The sequence below is a fragment of the Benincasa hispida genome, chromosome 10, assembly GCF_009727055.1.
Source record: "Benincasa hispida cultivar B227 chromosome 10, ASM972705v1, whole genome shotgun sequence".
NCBI classification, from domain to species: Eukaryota; Viridiplantae; Streptophyta; class Magnoliopsida; order Cucurbitales; family Cucurbitaceae; genus Benincasa; species Benincasa hispida.
The window spans coordinates 57677231-57693441 of record NC_052358.1 but is presented as its reverse complement, the minus strand read 5'-3'; the positions used below and the strand labels follow the sequence as shown (position 1 = coordinate 57693441).

The 16211-nt window shown below is 29.2% G+C and overlaps 1 protein-coding gene across 1 annotated transcript; it reads right to left on the bottom strand.

Moving 5' to 3' along the window:
- Nucleotides 1-1135: 1135 nt before the first annotated feature.
- Nucleotides 1136-4151, bottom strand: LOC120087663 (patatin-like protein 2). The gene is made up of 6 exons (XM_039044510.1): nucleotides 3926-4151; nucleotides 3655-3836; nucleotides 3362-3548; nucleotides 3107-3268; nucleotides 2687-2995; nucleotides 1136-1594 (listed from the first exon to the last, which is right to left on the bottom strand). Exons 1-6 carry the CDS (start codon nucleotides 4043-4045, stop codon nucleotides 1361-1363), a joined length of 1194 nt encoding a protein of 397 aa, XP_038900438.1. The 5' UTR covers nucleotides 4046-4151; the 3' UTR covers nucleotides 1136-1360.
- Between the last annotated feature and the right edge of the window lie 12060 nt (nucleotides 4152-16211).

The following is a 16211-nucleotide window of genomic DNA, read 5'->3' as shown; positions in this document are numbered from 1 at the left end:
CTTTTTCTTCCTAAAAAGAAAAATAGCAATGATTAGATATAGCCTAGGTTGTATCTAATCATCATGCTTCTCTCTTCTTTACCATACAAATAAAAGAAACTTAAAAATATATATTTTAAAAAATTTCACATGGCATATTTTGATTAGATGGTAGCCGAGCTGCACGAATGATGGGTGCAACCTGGTTGTGGCTAAGATTTTCCCAAAGAAAAATTATACAATTCAAAACAAAGAGCAGACATCAAAATAGATTGTTTTTCTTGGGAATTGACTTTGTTATGGTGGAAAATAATTTGTCGAAAAGTTTTACAACTGGTAAGTGTATGTATATAGTGAAACATTTATGTGAGGTTGTAAAAATTGTTTATATACAAATATTTTTTGTAGTTTAATTTTGTAATTAATTTTTAATATTTTATATTATTTTGTAATTAATTTTCTATTTTTTTAAACTTCTGCTCTCGCATCGCATCGACATTTACACGAATATTTACAATATACATCTAAATGTCTTACTTAACAATGATTAAAAATAATCTATTATAATCTAATTCAATCACAATCAAAGTTTTATTAACTAATTATAATAATTTTCATTAATTTTTAGAATTTTCATTGATATCAATATTTCCATAAAATCGGGACTTCAATATTTTCTTCAATATTGATTTCGAACCTTGCGTGTTACTGCTTTTGACGTTTTAATTACATTATGCAACTGAATTTGTGGAGAAAAAAATGTCTCTTTTGTCTTCTTTAGAACAGGGGTTGGACAATTTCTTCAGTAGAACAAGTTTTTCTTCCCTGATCTTTCTGTATTTTGTGTCAAAACTTCTTTTGGCACATTATTATTATTATTTCAATTCATGTCTAACAAGTACTCATTTGTCAAGACTTGTTGTGTTAATTTCAAGAAGCAACCGGCATGAGACAATTAACACTGAAGTTGTACTACAATTTCTTTCAAGGCAATAGTCATTCTATGACATAATTATCATTTTGATTGACATTCAATTCTAATATGGAAATAACTATGACTCAACATACAAACAACTATGATTCATTTTAGTTTGAATTGTCTTTTCACTCTTCGATCATATGCTTCTTTAAAAAATTTCGCTTATTCAACATAGAATTAACCAAAACCAAGTACACTTAATTATGGAATTCTTACAATTGAGCCACCAAAAGGATGGTGTACATTTTTTTATACAAATACTTTTTAAATAGTCTAATATGAAAAGGATATAATAGTATGAAAGTATTTTTGAAATACTTTTACAATTTATTGGACCAAATATGGAATGCTTAAACAGATGAATAGACGAAAAATTGAAAATGAAAATACAGAAGCATAAAATCATGAAGTGGATTGGTTCAATCGTAATTTTCTCTCTTCTGACAACATTTGAGCAAATTCAGTAAGAGCTTTTGCATTGGTTCCTTGGCCATCAAGTGGCTCAAACTTTCCAGATTCCAAATTTACCCTTGACAATGGTTTCTTCAGCAAATTCTCTCCCACTTCAACTAGCTTTAATAAATTTTGTTTGGTTGCAATATCCACCGACGATACATCACCACTCAATGTGTCATCCTGTTCGTAAATCCACAATCACATATATTATCAATTTTTTTTTTCAGATTTTTTTTTTCAAAGATATTATAATTAAAGTGTGAGGTGGGAGAATCAAACCTCAAATCTCGAGGTCGATAGTATGAACAATATGTCAGTTGATTTACATTCTTGTTGGCATTTTCATATCTAATTTGTTTCTTGATTATAATACCTATTTAATTTGTTTTACCTATATTTACGGTTTTAGTCCTTATCCTTCGGGTTGATTTCTATTTAGTTTTTAAATGTTACAATTTTATCTTTAAAATTTGAGTTTTTTTTTTTTTTTTTTTTTTAATTTTTTTTTTTTTAATTTGACCCATATGTTTTAAATTTTACATTTATTTTTCACCATATACTTACTTTAATGTTTGGCATGAATGTCTATTAACTTAATTAAAATAATTATGAAGTGAAATTTTAAAGTTAATTTTAATATTAATAAAAAAATGAAATTTAATTAATTTTTATTATTTTTAATTTTTTAAAATTAATTAATAAGCACTAACAATAAAGATAGAAAGTAGGTATTTAATAAAAAATCGAAGTTATCAAAAGTGTAACTCTTGAATTCTAAGGACCAAATTGAAACAGAATTCAAATCGCAATGACGGAATTGAAACATTTTGAAATCTAGGAAGACTAAAGTAAAATCAAAATCAAAACTTAATGACTAAAAATAACATTTGAAATATAGAGAACAAATAAAAACTAAATCCTATTTTTCCTAAAAAATGTCTTATCTGCGTTTGTCGAAAACTCCACATGAAACTCAGAGTTACTAAGTTAAAGAAAAAGAAAATGGATTTGATCAACCTGAAAAGGAACCATCTTAAACATAGAGTATGCCCCATTAAAATAGTGGAGAGATGTCACCATCCTTATCAAACATATGAATATCTCCTTTAATTATCAATTAATTTTGAAATGCAACTCCATGCTTATCTAATAACGTCTAGTAATAAATCTATCCTCCTATAATTATAAGGAAAAAGATGTAATTATTTGAAAATAAAGTTAGAATTAAGCAAGGGCCTAACATATGGAAATACTCTTAATTAAAAAGTATACCTGAATACGAAGATAATTCTTATGATGGTGATCAGATTGGAAGATGCTAGCAATATGATAGTCCACCATATCAGCACTTGCATCACTGAAAATATCAACAATAGGTGTTGCTCCACCATGGTAAATCCAACTAAGTATACCCCATTTGGAAGCTGTAGCTGCGCTATACTTCTCATCATTTTTAGGTGCACCAGTCCCTAAAGAAAGGATCAACATCCTTTTTGTTTCCATGGGTTTTATTTTCAAAAGTTCACTTCTTTGTCTCAAGATGCTCATCTCTTTTGTTACATGAGTCATTGCAGCTAATGTCTAAATTACAATCAATTTAAACCATAACACATTACTTATATATTCACTTAAAAGGATTTTAGCTAGGAATTTTGATTATGCTAAAGTTTACTATGATATGAAAACTCTTACTGGATTATTTGCGGCAACTCCACCGTCAACCATATCAAAGTTACGGGTATTTCCATTGGAGTCCTTAGTTTGAAATTCGTGACCAGGTAAGAATGTTGGTGCTGCAGAGGTACTGATACAAACATCATCCAATTTTGGATTCTTTAACTCATCCCATTTAGCCTGAATAATTACAATTTGTTAACTACTTAATTTGGAAAAAAAAAAAAAAGAAATACAAACTATTATCATACAATTTTTAAAAAGGTTTCATACATCGATCGTACTGAAAATCACAGGTTGTAGAAGCTTAATGTCGAATGCAGGAATAATGACTTGCGTTAGTGTTTGCTTAAGTGTTATGTCTCCAAGTAATTCTTTTATTAATGATCTCAAGTATTTGCCGTCGTACTTGGGGCCCATAACTTTTCCAAACAAATTCACCACTGAACTTAAAAAATAACTGTTTTCACACCATAAAACATCAGTATTAGTTAAGAGAAACATTAAAAGAAAAAAAGTTTTGCAAACTAAAAATTATGTAGAAAAGAGAAAAGAAAAATACGTACTTTCTTTGAGGAAAGATTTTTGGTGCATGTTCTATGTAGAAGCGGGTTAGATCTTTTGCCGCATACAAAGGTCGATTGTTCTTGTCAGGAGCTGTAAGCATGGAAGTAACCAAACCACCTGTACTTGTACCAGCAATTACATCAAAGTAATCTACTATTCTCGCATCTGGTCCATCCAATTCCTATCAAATTATATCATCAAACAACAAAAGTCAAAATTTTCATACAAATTTATAACGAGTTTAGGATAAAAGAAATGTAACGTTATTACCTGAAGCTTAGACTCGAGAAAAGCTAGAATAGTTCCGGGAATAATGCCTCTAATACCTCCCCCATCTATACTCAAAATTGTTATCCTCTTTCCCTTCACAAAATCAGCTGCCATGTTCATTTTGAAATTGGAAGGATGGGTTTCTAAGAGGAAGAGAAAAAGATACTAATATGTTAGCTTTTGCAATTGGAGTTGTTTGGGATTTTGTGTCTCCAAAGGGGTCTTTTATAAGCAAAAGAAACTCAAGTTTAAAGAAATGAAGAAAAATAGGGCATTTCTCAATTATGTAAACGAGCCTTAGCCTAACACTTTGACGAGTTTCCAACCCCTTTGTTTTTTTTATGTTTCACGTGTTCTAGCTTTTGTCTTATCGTTAAAATAATGTCTTTCCCACTTGCATATTTAAATTTTGCTCCAACTTAATGTTTTTCAACATCTAAAAAGTAAAGAAAAAGAACTTCATGTGATTCTTATCTTCCACGTTATTTAAGTTTAATAAAATATAATTTTAATACGTACTTTGAAATACGTTCTAAATTTTGAAACATATTCATATGGAATATTTTCTTTTTTAAAAATGAATATGATTATGTAATCAACTTCTTTAAAAAAATAACTTGAAAGTACTAGAACTAAAATTAGCCATCTCAAAATGGGAATTCCAACCGCAAGGGTCCTAATCCATGGCTCCAAATTTCTAGCAATTGCAAAAGTTAACATATTCCAAATTGTTATCCTCTATCTTCGTGATTCATTTAGAAGACTAGTCCTTTACATAAAATTTGTGAAATTTGTACATTAGTTAAGAGAAATTATAAAATTGTCCTTCTAAGGATGGTACTCGATATTGGACCATTATATATAAACTAATTTGACTTGTGTACTTGCATGTATCAAATTTTTGACATCTTTGTTGGGGATCTATGTTTGTAAATTCTCTTAATATTGAGAATATTGTAATTGATTTTAAATTTACGTTGTAATTTCAGTTACTTTTACTTTTGTTTATCTTATTGCACAAGGGGGGCTAACCACTTGCTTTTTGATCCTGAAATTGACATAGCATTTAAAGAGGAATCTATCAAGAACCAGGACAGAGCTAAATGACATGGCGGCAGATCAACCCGAGTCAGAAAGGCCAATTAGGGATTATTTTCAACCTTCAATCTAGACAGCCCAATCGAGAATCGTGAATGCGCCAATCAACACGAACAACTTCAAGTTATCTAAAAACAAATCACCTTCAATGACTAATTTCGATGATCAATTTTAGTAGTCTAACTCTGAAAGACCAATTCTAGCAACAACTACCTTTGACGACCAACTTCATCAAAAATAAATAAATAAATAAACTCCATCTACCAAGTAGAATCACTAAATTCGCCGATCATCTCCAATGATCAACTCTAACGACTAGTCTAATGACTAATTATTGATCATATGCTAGAAAAAAATAAGAACGAAAAAACTCAGGCAATGATATTGTTTATACCCAATTGAAATTATTAGTTCAAAATGTTTATTAGTCATTCTTTATAGTAGTTCAACATTTGTAGAAACATTTTAAGTGTATAGTCAACCAAACAAACTTGCATATATCAAAAGGTAACCAAGCACTTGAGTTTTTTTTTTAACATTTTTTATAAAAATAATTAAATGAAAACGAACTTTCGAAAAATACTTTTTCTTTACTAGTGAATGGCTAAAAATTCAACCATTGTAGTTAGGAATTGGAAGGAGGGAAGAGATGAAATTTTTTAGATTAAGTTAAAGTTTAGTTCATGAATTGTCATGTTTGTGTATATTTGATCTATAAACTTGAAGTAATAAGTAATTTTTGTCTCAAAAAAAGTAATAAATAATTTTTATTTATTTGTCTATTAAGTTCTTCATTTATTTCTAATGAGTCTCTAAAATTTTAATTTTGTATCTAATAGGTCATTTGTATATTCAACTTTTTTTTTAAAAAAATAATTCCGTTAGGAAAATCCTCCCACTTGGTTTTTCTGGTTTATGGTTTTTTCTCCAGTTTGGAGTTTTTCCACATTAATTCTTTTTTCCAATTTTATTGTTTTATTTTAGTTTCTCCATTATTTTTCTGCATATTTCCTGCAGTAGAAGTGGGAGGTTTTTCCAAATATATATATATATGAATTTAAAATAAAACATGTTGAGAAGGTCAATGACCTCTACAAAATTAATGATAACACAATAACAAGTTTAAAATTTCTGGTACACTTTTTAAAGCTGAAACTCAACAACACACAAAATTGAAAATTAAAAAAAAAAATAAAAATTTAAGAGCTAAATTTATAATTTAATTAAAATGTTAAATGTGCGCCAAAAAAATTAAATAATTACCTACATGAGGTAAATGGGCAATGAAAAATGACATGATCATTGATGAGTAATGAAAAATGACATGATCATTGACATAAAAATATAAAATTATTGATTAAGGTGGGCCATCCGTTTTTGTTTGAGTTTGGTCTAGAATTTTCTCACGTTTTTTCTGTTGTGAGAACTGAGAAATATGTGCATTGAACGTAAAGCTTTACTAGTTTTATTTGTTTTTGTTTTTTTGAAAATGAAGTTTTATAGTTTATTTAAAGAGAAATTATATATATATAAAATATTGATAGATATTGATAGACTTCTATTAGCATCTATCACTGATAAATCAATTTCTATCATTGATAGACACTAATAATCTCTATAAAAAGAGGTTAAAATTTTACTATTCTATGTAAATTCTTATTTTTTTTATTTTTGAAAATCTTCTTTTAAATATATAAAAATTAAAAAAATATATATCTATTTTCTGTTGAGCTGACTATTACATAAAATATTTTTGCACCCTATTTATTTATTTAAATCATCTAGAAAAAAATTTATATTATTAGATGAATAACTAATTTTTTTTACATTTTAATTTATCCAATACGATGTTTCGTGAATGTTAGATTATACATTCTAGTTTTGCTTTATTGGAACATATTATTTATTAGAACTATTCACGTTTAAATTTATCGAAATTTTGAATGGAAAAATGTTATGTTACAATGCAAATATTTTACTATCAATTATTTAGATTCAATTTTTATTATAATTATAACTTAAGATGCCAGAGTAATTGATTATCCTACACAAGTGAAATCAAATTACATTTTTTAATTTAAGATGAAATTGCACTTTTTGTTGAGATAATGAAGTTGCACTTTTTTATCTATGATGTTTAACTTATTTAAGTATCAAAATTTTCGAATTCAAGATTTTACCTCCCAAAATTTGGGATGATATTGTTTTTTCATACCATACCCCCTTTTAGTCGTTATTTTAAAATAGAAAAATATAAAGTAAAATTCCTTTTTTTCTTTTTTTACCTCTATTTTTTCTCCCACCCACCTTCCTCTCCCCATTCTGTCGGTTGTCGTCACCATCTGTCGTTTAAATATTGATATATCATTAAATTTAGGATAATTATAATTATAATTGATATGTGATTTGAAAAAATTGTAAATATAGTCAAGTCTATCCACGATGATTTTTATCAGCGATAGACTTCTATCGTTAATAGATTCTTCCCAACGATATGATTTATCGTTTGACTCCTAACAATAATATGGTCTATTACTGATAGACTATTTAAATTTAGTTATATTTGTAATTTTTTTTACATTATGTGATATCTATTAATACTTTTGATCTAATATTTGTAATCGTCCTAAGAAAAAAAAAGAAACAGAATTCTCAAAAAACCATGAAGCATTTCATGATGGCCTACCACCTAACCTTCCTCCTCTCGTACGACAGCCACATGGTATTGCTCCCTGTCACACGCACCTTCCCATCCTTAACGCTATGATTGCCTTGAGATGGTTGGAAAATATGAATACTTTTTAATGGAAGGATAAATCTTTTATCAAAAGACACAACTTTATATTGAGAGATGTGATGGTTTGATTGGCTACAAATAATCTAATAATATGTTCTATCGGTTGAGTTTTGGTAAAATATTTGAAATGCAATTGTTCCATATTAAAAGAGTTCAAGGAACTCATTGGTTCCCAACACTATAAAAAGAGCTTATACATTTGATTTCAAATCATCCCAGTAGAATTACTTTAAGCTAGGTGTGCTAATTCTAGTTAAATTATCTTTTGTATTATTCTGTGTGATTGTCAAAATTTGTCATGCAGTAAATTTCTTTCTTGTAGGTCACGGTTTTTATCTCCAGTTTGGAGTTTTTTCATGTTAATTCTTGTGCTTCCAGTTTTATTGTTTTCTTTTAATTTTCTTGTTTACTTTCTCTGCTTATTCTTGCGGTAGTAGTAGGAGATTTTTCTCAACAAGTGGTTTCATGAATTCAGATTCATAGTTTTTTTTTTTTTTTTTTTTTTTTTTTTTTTTGAATTTCTAAGTATATTATGTGGTTGCAACATTGTCCAAACTTCTATATAAGTTTTTAAAAAATCTTGAAAATGACTATAATATTGTAAATAGTGTGGGTTATTCACTATTTGATAAATTTCTAAAGATTGAAGCATATATGTCCAGCTTTACTAGTCCAATAAAGTTTAATGTGAAGAAATTTGATAGAATGATCAACTTCAGTTTATGTCAAAAGCCAAGTCAAGAGATGTGTTAATACAATCTAGGTTACATATGTGCAAGATAAGTGGTGATTGTGGTCCAATGCAATCTAGGAGTGATTCCAGCAGATGTTCCAAGAAGAGAGTTTTTGAGCAGAAGATGGGTTGTTGGGAATGTAGAGGGCACATTAGAGCAGATTCGTAAAAGACCTCTTGATCAGATGCTAACGTCGTCTCCATCGTCACAGAGGATGGAAATCCAATTCTTCTGAAGAAAGACAATAATCATTCTTATGGTATGTCTAATTTACCTTGATAGAAGATTTCATGTTAGCGGTTCCATAAGTTTGTGCACGGGTAATGATTGACAGTTATGTAAGTTGTGTGGTAGACGTTATGTTGAGGGCTGAAAAGCTTCGAAGCGAGCCAAGTAGGTGGAAGTTGCACTGTTAGAAAATTTTAGCTAGGTTTATCAAAGGAAAATCTCGAAATGTGGTCTTCATAGTAGTCTACTCTTTATGGTGGAGTGAGTTTTAATTTTGAGTTATAATTTTTTGAGTGCGAACTATGGTTGTCGACGAAGACAATGGATATAACATAAGCAGTGGATTCTTGGAATAGCTTGTCGTGGTGGAATTTGTTGAGTTTTGGCAAAATATTAGAAGTGCAGTTGTTCCATATGTAAAAGTTTAAGGAAGTCATGAACTCCAAGCACTATAAAAGGAGTCTACATCTCTAGTTTCAAATTGTCCAAGTTAGAAACACTTTAAGTTAGGTATGCTAACTTTAATTAAACTCTCTAGTTTGAGTGTAAGTTTAGAGCGTGTGAGTAGTCAAAAACTTTGAGAGAGTGTTTTTGTAACTGTGATCAGAGAATTATTATGTGTTGTTGTAATAATATTTTTCACATTATGGATTTCTTGAATTATTTGTGGTTGTAATAATAATTGTCACATTATGGATTTCTTGAATTATTCTGTATGGTTATAACAATATTTTTCACATAATGGATTTCTTTCTTATGAATGATGGTTTTTTCACGTTAATTATTGTGTTTTCAGTTTTATTGCATTCTTTTAATTTCTGCTTATTTCTGTGGAAAAGCATATGGTATTTCCCAACAATTTTCTTATCAATTGAGTAATTCTGAAAAAAGTTCTTCTAGACATTTGAAGTTTTAAATTGGTTATTATAATTTGTGAGTTATAATAGTCGAAAAAATGTAAAAAATAAACATTACATAGAGGACTGATAATGCATATATATATATAAGGATAACTAATATATATATATATATATAATGGAGAAAAAGTCTACCTATAGAGGTAGAAAAAAAAAAAACAAAGTCGTTGATGAAAAATTAAAAGAAAAAAGAAAAGAAAAGAAAAATAGCGATATGAGATATCTTCAACATAATTCTATCGACTTGCATAAATAAAAACAAACATGTTAAACAAAATAAAAAAGACAAAAAGATCAAATAAACGCAAGGGATCAAACTGATATGGATATCTCAAATAGAATAAAAATGAATGGATTTATAAAAAGAAAAATAAAAAACTATAACGAAATATAGAACTAAGAAAGACAAAGAAGAAAGAAAAGAAAGAGAGATACCCTAGAAAATTGTGAGCATAAGTTAATTTGATTTAATCTTAAATCAAATCTCGAAATTGTTAGATAAAAAGATTTTTTTTATTTTTGAAAAATTCTTATGCATTTAAGGTGAAAGATTAACTATAATGAAATATAGAAATAAGAAAGACAAAGAAGAAAAAAAAGAAAGCGAGATATCCTAGAAAATTGTGAGCATAAGTTAATTCGATTTAATCTTAAATCAAATCTCGAAATTGTTAGATAAAAAGATTTTTTTTTTTTTTGGAAAAATTCTTATGCATTTAATGTGAAAGATTTTTTTTTTTTTTTTTAAACTTTGTTATGCATTTAACTTGAATATAATGAGACTGTTTAAGAATATTAGATAAAATAAGATTTAAAAGAATCTTATTATTTAATGTGAATTAAATGGTTTTTAAAGATAACATGAGAATTTTAATTTTTTTTTTCTTTTGACATAAATTATAGATAAAATGTTTTTTTAAAAAAAAATATTTTATCCTAAATAAGAGATAAAATGTGATTTTTTTTTTTTAAAAAAACAAATCTACTGTAATTTAATTTGAATGATAGGTTTTTAAATGATATGAGTTTTTTCTTTTTTTAGAAAAATGATATTTTCTTTTAAGGTGAATTAGAGATAAATTTTAGATAACATAAGATAGAGATAAAATATGATTTTTTAAAATTTTATTTTTCCTTTTATTTAACATGAACTAGAAATTAGTAGACAAAATATATATTTTTTTAATTTGTCTCTTTTATATAATGTGAAGTAGAGATTATTAGAGATAAATTGTGATCTTTTAAAATAATTTTTTACTTTATTTAAAGTGACGTAAAATTTATTAGAGATAAAATGTGAAATTTTTGTTTAAATTTTTGAAGTAGATATTATTAGAGAAAATTTGTGATTTTTTTATAAAAAAATACTTTATTTATTGCAAATTATTTGAGATGCAATATAATATTTAAAAATTTTCCCACAGGATTATTGTTTCTTGGAGTAGCGCCACAAGTACTGCAGGATCAGCTCTAACCAAATTTTGAATTTCAATAATCATAAAATTTGAATCAAGTTGTGAATGATCGTGTGTCAATTCTGAAAACAAACATGAGCGTTCCCCTTGAAATTTGGTGATTTCGAACATCCCATGAGATTTACGTCAACATACCCATAACCTCTAAGCACAACCATCACTCCATGATTTACATCTAACATAACAAATATCTTGATTTGATTCCACTATAACAATTTCGTAGTGTTCTGTCATCTAATATTTTTTTACAGCAAGCTGTAAATCTTCTTTGGTATTAAACAACATTCTTTTTTGTATTAAACTATAGTTATCTACACCTATATTCCTTTCTTCCAAAGTAGACCCTAGTTCACGTTGAATTTGTCATTTCCCAATCTATTTGGGTGAACATTTACGACGGTACCAACTCAAGATCATGTTCCCCACTACTGTTGTTTCCAAATAATTCATCAACTTCAACGTAAATGTCACTATCTCCATCATTTCCAAATTCAAGAATAACTAAATCTTCAGGACGCATCGACATATTTATTATGATTTTTTTAATAGTTGACAAAAAATATGTTAATATGTCAACCCAACAAAATCCAATTTCTAAGTTCAACATATAAGATCTAAATATTATACATTTAAATCAGCCCAAATATAAGATTCATAAACTATATATTTAAATCAGCTCAACTATACATTTAAATTAACTCAAATATAATATTCATAAACTATACATTTAAATCGGCCCAAATCTAAGATCCATAAAATATACATTTAAATAAGCCCAAATCTAAGATCCATAAACTATACATTTAAATCATCCCAAATAAAAACAAAATAATATATCCATGAATCATACATTTAATTCAGCCAAAATGCAAACAAAGTAATATATCCATGAATCATACATTTAATTCAGCCAAAATACAAACAAAATAATATATATAATATAGTATAATAATATAATAATATATTATATACTATTATATATATTATATATATATAAATATATATATATATATATATATATATTATATATATATATATAGAACCAATCTTCATTTTTATTAACATATACATAATATTTCTACATCAACCCAATAAAAAATAGCCAAACAAATAAACAAACATAATAAAAAATAGTCCAACAAAATCAGCCTAACAAAATCTAATTTTTAGACAAAATCAACTCAACAAATAGACAAATATATATATATATATCTAGATCAACCAAAAATAAATCAGGGATCCATAAACTACACATTAAGTTCAACCCAAATGCAAACAAAATGATAATATATAGGAAGATTATATTATGGAAAACAACGTAGGGAAAGAATTTTACCACAGAGGCGTTCGGACGATTTTGGACGGACAAACAAATGGAGGACGATTTCGGACAATTTTGAACGGATGAATAAATTGGAGGCATTTGATGCATAAGACAAGCAAAATGAGGAATATTTTGGATGATTTTGGATGGAGAAACAAAACAAAAAGAAGGCAAAACGTGATTTTGGACGGAAAAGGCAGAAGCTTGGAATGAGAAAGAAGGGGCACAGTCGATTTAAAAAGAGGAGGAAGTCGTGTAGCGCGTACATGTTGATTGAAAATTAGTGGGCGCAATTATGCACGTTGCATGTCTTAAGCTATGCATTTAAGCCCATGCGTCGGAGATCATGCGTTGGAATAGAAAGTATGCGTTAATCTAGATGCAATGACCATGTGTTCCTATCACAAGTTTTCTTGTCTTCTCGCCAAGTATAACAGAGAACGCAAGTTTCTCGGGTAATCCGAGGTCGAACACAGGGACTTGTCACTCAATAATGCTTGTGAAGCAATTGTTTGAGGTGTTGAATAAAAGTAAAAAGAAGAAGTGTCATGGATTACACACTACTCCTACTCCTAAACTAAACAAATTGAGCAATGGAAGATTGCGATGAGAATTGATAGATATGCAACAACTGTTAATGCATAGTAATGTTTATTATCTTAAATCGCTCGAGTAATCTCAGCTCGTCACACTAACGCCATCGTACACCTCGCAGTGGTCAGCCGCAAATACTATATCTCTATAGGTGCATGGTTGCGTTGAGTATAAGACTTTGCCTATCTCTATGAACAATGCATACATAAGCGCCCGCGATGCATGCTGGATACAAAAACTAGGGTCCTTCTAGGATCCTTCCAAACACTCACAAAGAAAGCTACTTAGATCGAACTTAGAATCTATGATGTTCACTCTTAGAATCCTAAAGACAATTCACTCTAGAATTAGTTTGATCAAGACTAATCCAATGGATTGATTTAAATATCAAATCTAAATCAAGATTTGAAAAATCTTCAAAACTCATTTAATATTGATAATATGAGTTTTGAAGAACATTACAAGCTTATTTTATAGGCCAATGGTCGTGGATGCAAGAAACTCAAAATTCATTCAAATACAATTAATTGCAAATTGTAAGAAATAACACCTAGAAACTTGAAACTTAATTGCATACTAAATTATAAGTCCAAATGCAAAACTAGGAATGTAGAAAGTCTTCCAATTGCCTTAAATAACTCCTCTAGAAGGTGGCAAAAGTAGATATGCACGTTTGACAAGGTTTGACATCACATTTCCTCATGCATTGCACACTTGACAACATTTTCTTCACAAATCTGCACACTTTTTTTTACCACCACATATCATCTTCCAAATTATAGGACTTTTCCCATGCCATCTTCATGTCATTCTCTTCTTGACTCATTGAACTAACATTATATATAACTTTGGTCTCAAAATTATTTGTCGATTCTTGTGATTTTACTAGTTTTTTTGAAGATGTAGTGTGAATGCCTCTTGAATCTTCTTTGCTCTTGCTCTTGTAATTGGTCTTTAGGTACATGCAATGGTTTCTCCAAAATGGTTGAATTCATATCATCCCCCCTTTCTTTAAAAGGATTTGTCCTCAAATCAAGGTCTTCATTCCCTACATCAAAAGGAGTCAAATCAGCCACATTTAAAGTAGAACTTACGTTGTACTCACCTTAAAGATCCAATTTGTAGGCATTATCATTGATCCGCTCTATCACTTGAAATGGACCATCTCCTCTTGGTTGAAGTTTAGACATCCTTTGATATGGAAACCTTTCCTTTCGTAGATGTACCCAAACCCAATCACCGGGTTTAAAAATCATTTTCTTTCTCTATTGGTTCTTGCTATTGACAAGCTTTTGATTCTTCTTTTCAATCATTTCTTTGACTTCTTTATGCAAATTTTTGATGTATTCTACTCTTGAAACAGCTGCATCACTAGTAAACATATTAGGTGGTAAGGGTGACAAATCTAACAGAGTTAATGGATTAAAGCCATATACACCTCAAAAGGTGAACAATGAGTGGTGTTATGTATTGCTCTATTGTAAGCAAACTCTACAACTCCTCCCAAGACTTGAGATTTTTAGACATTAATGACCTAAGCAAAGTTCCCAATGTTCTATTAACCACCTCAGTTTGGCCATCGGTTTGTGGGTGACAAGTTATTGAAAACAAAACTTAGTTCCCAACATACCCCACAAAACTTTCCAAAAATGACTTAAAATGTTTGCATCTCTATCACTACCAATGGTCTTAGGAATTCCATGCAATCTAACCACTTCCCTAAAGAAGAGATTAGCTATGTTAGTAGCATCATCTGTTTTATTACATGGTATGAAATGTGCCATTTTACTAAACCTATTAATTACCACAAAAATGCTATCATGATGTCTCCTAGTCTTTGGTAGTCCTAAAACAAAATCCAAGCTAATGTCAACCCAAGGTTCTCTAGAAACATCTAAAGGTGTGTAAAGACCATGTGGTTATATCTTAGACTTAGCCTTCTTACATTTGAAACATTCTTTGCACACTTTATTCACATCCTTTCTCATTTTTAACCAATAAAAATGTTCAGCCAACATGTTATATGTTTTAAATTCCCCAAAATGCCCCATTAGTCCTCCACCATGAGCTTCCTTCACAAACAACTCTCTTATGGAACACTTAGGAATACAAAGTTTTCCTTTCCTAAAATGCATTTCATTAAACACAATATAATCATGCACATTTTTCCCTTCTAAACATTGAATATACATATCATGAAATTCAGATGCCTCTACTTTGTACAAATCAATCATGTGTTTAAAACCAAGAATTTTTGCACTAAGGGAAGAAAACAATGCATACTTTCTTGATAATGCATCAGCCACCACATTATCCTTACCTTTCTTGTAATGAATGACATATGGAAATGTCAATGAACTCTACCCATTTAGCATGCCTCTTGTTCAACTTTGTTTGGCTTTTGAGGTGTTTCAAGCTTTCATGATCTGTGTGGATAACAAACTCTTTTGGCCACAAGTAATGTTGCCAAACTTGCAAAGCGCTTACAAGTGCATGTAATTCCTTATCATATGTGGGGTAGCTAAGTTTTGCTCCATTTAGCTTCTCACTAAAGAACATGATTGGCCTCTTTTCTTTCATCAAAATAGCTCCAATCCCTATCCCACTTGCATCACATTCAATTTCAAAAGATTGGTCAAAGTTAGGTAAAGCAAGACAAGGTGCATTAGTCAATTTATCTTTCAATTCATTGAATGCATTTTCTTGCTTTTCTTTCCATTCAAATTTCACATTCTTTTTAATAAGTTCATTCAATGGTGAGGCTATGGTACTAAAATCCTTAATAAACCTTCTATAAAAACTAGCCAAACCATGAAAAGATCTCACCTCGGTTGTAATGGTGGGTGTTGGCCACTCTTGAATAACCTTGACCTTTTCTTCATCAACTTTCACTCCATCCTTTCCAACAATGAGTCCTAAGAAATTGACTTGGTCTAGACAAAAGCTACACTTTTTGAAATTGGCATAAAGCTTTTCTTCTCTAAGTTTAAGCAAAATTGTCTTGACATGCAACATATGTTCATTCAAATTTTTAGAGTAAACAAGAATATCATCAAAGTATACCACAACAAATTTTCCAATGTATTCTCTCAAAACATGATTCATTAGCCTCATAAAAG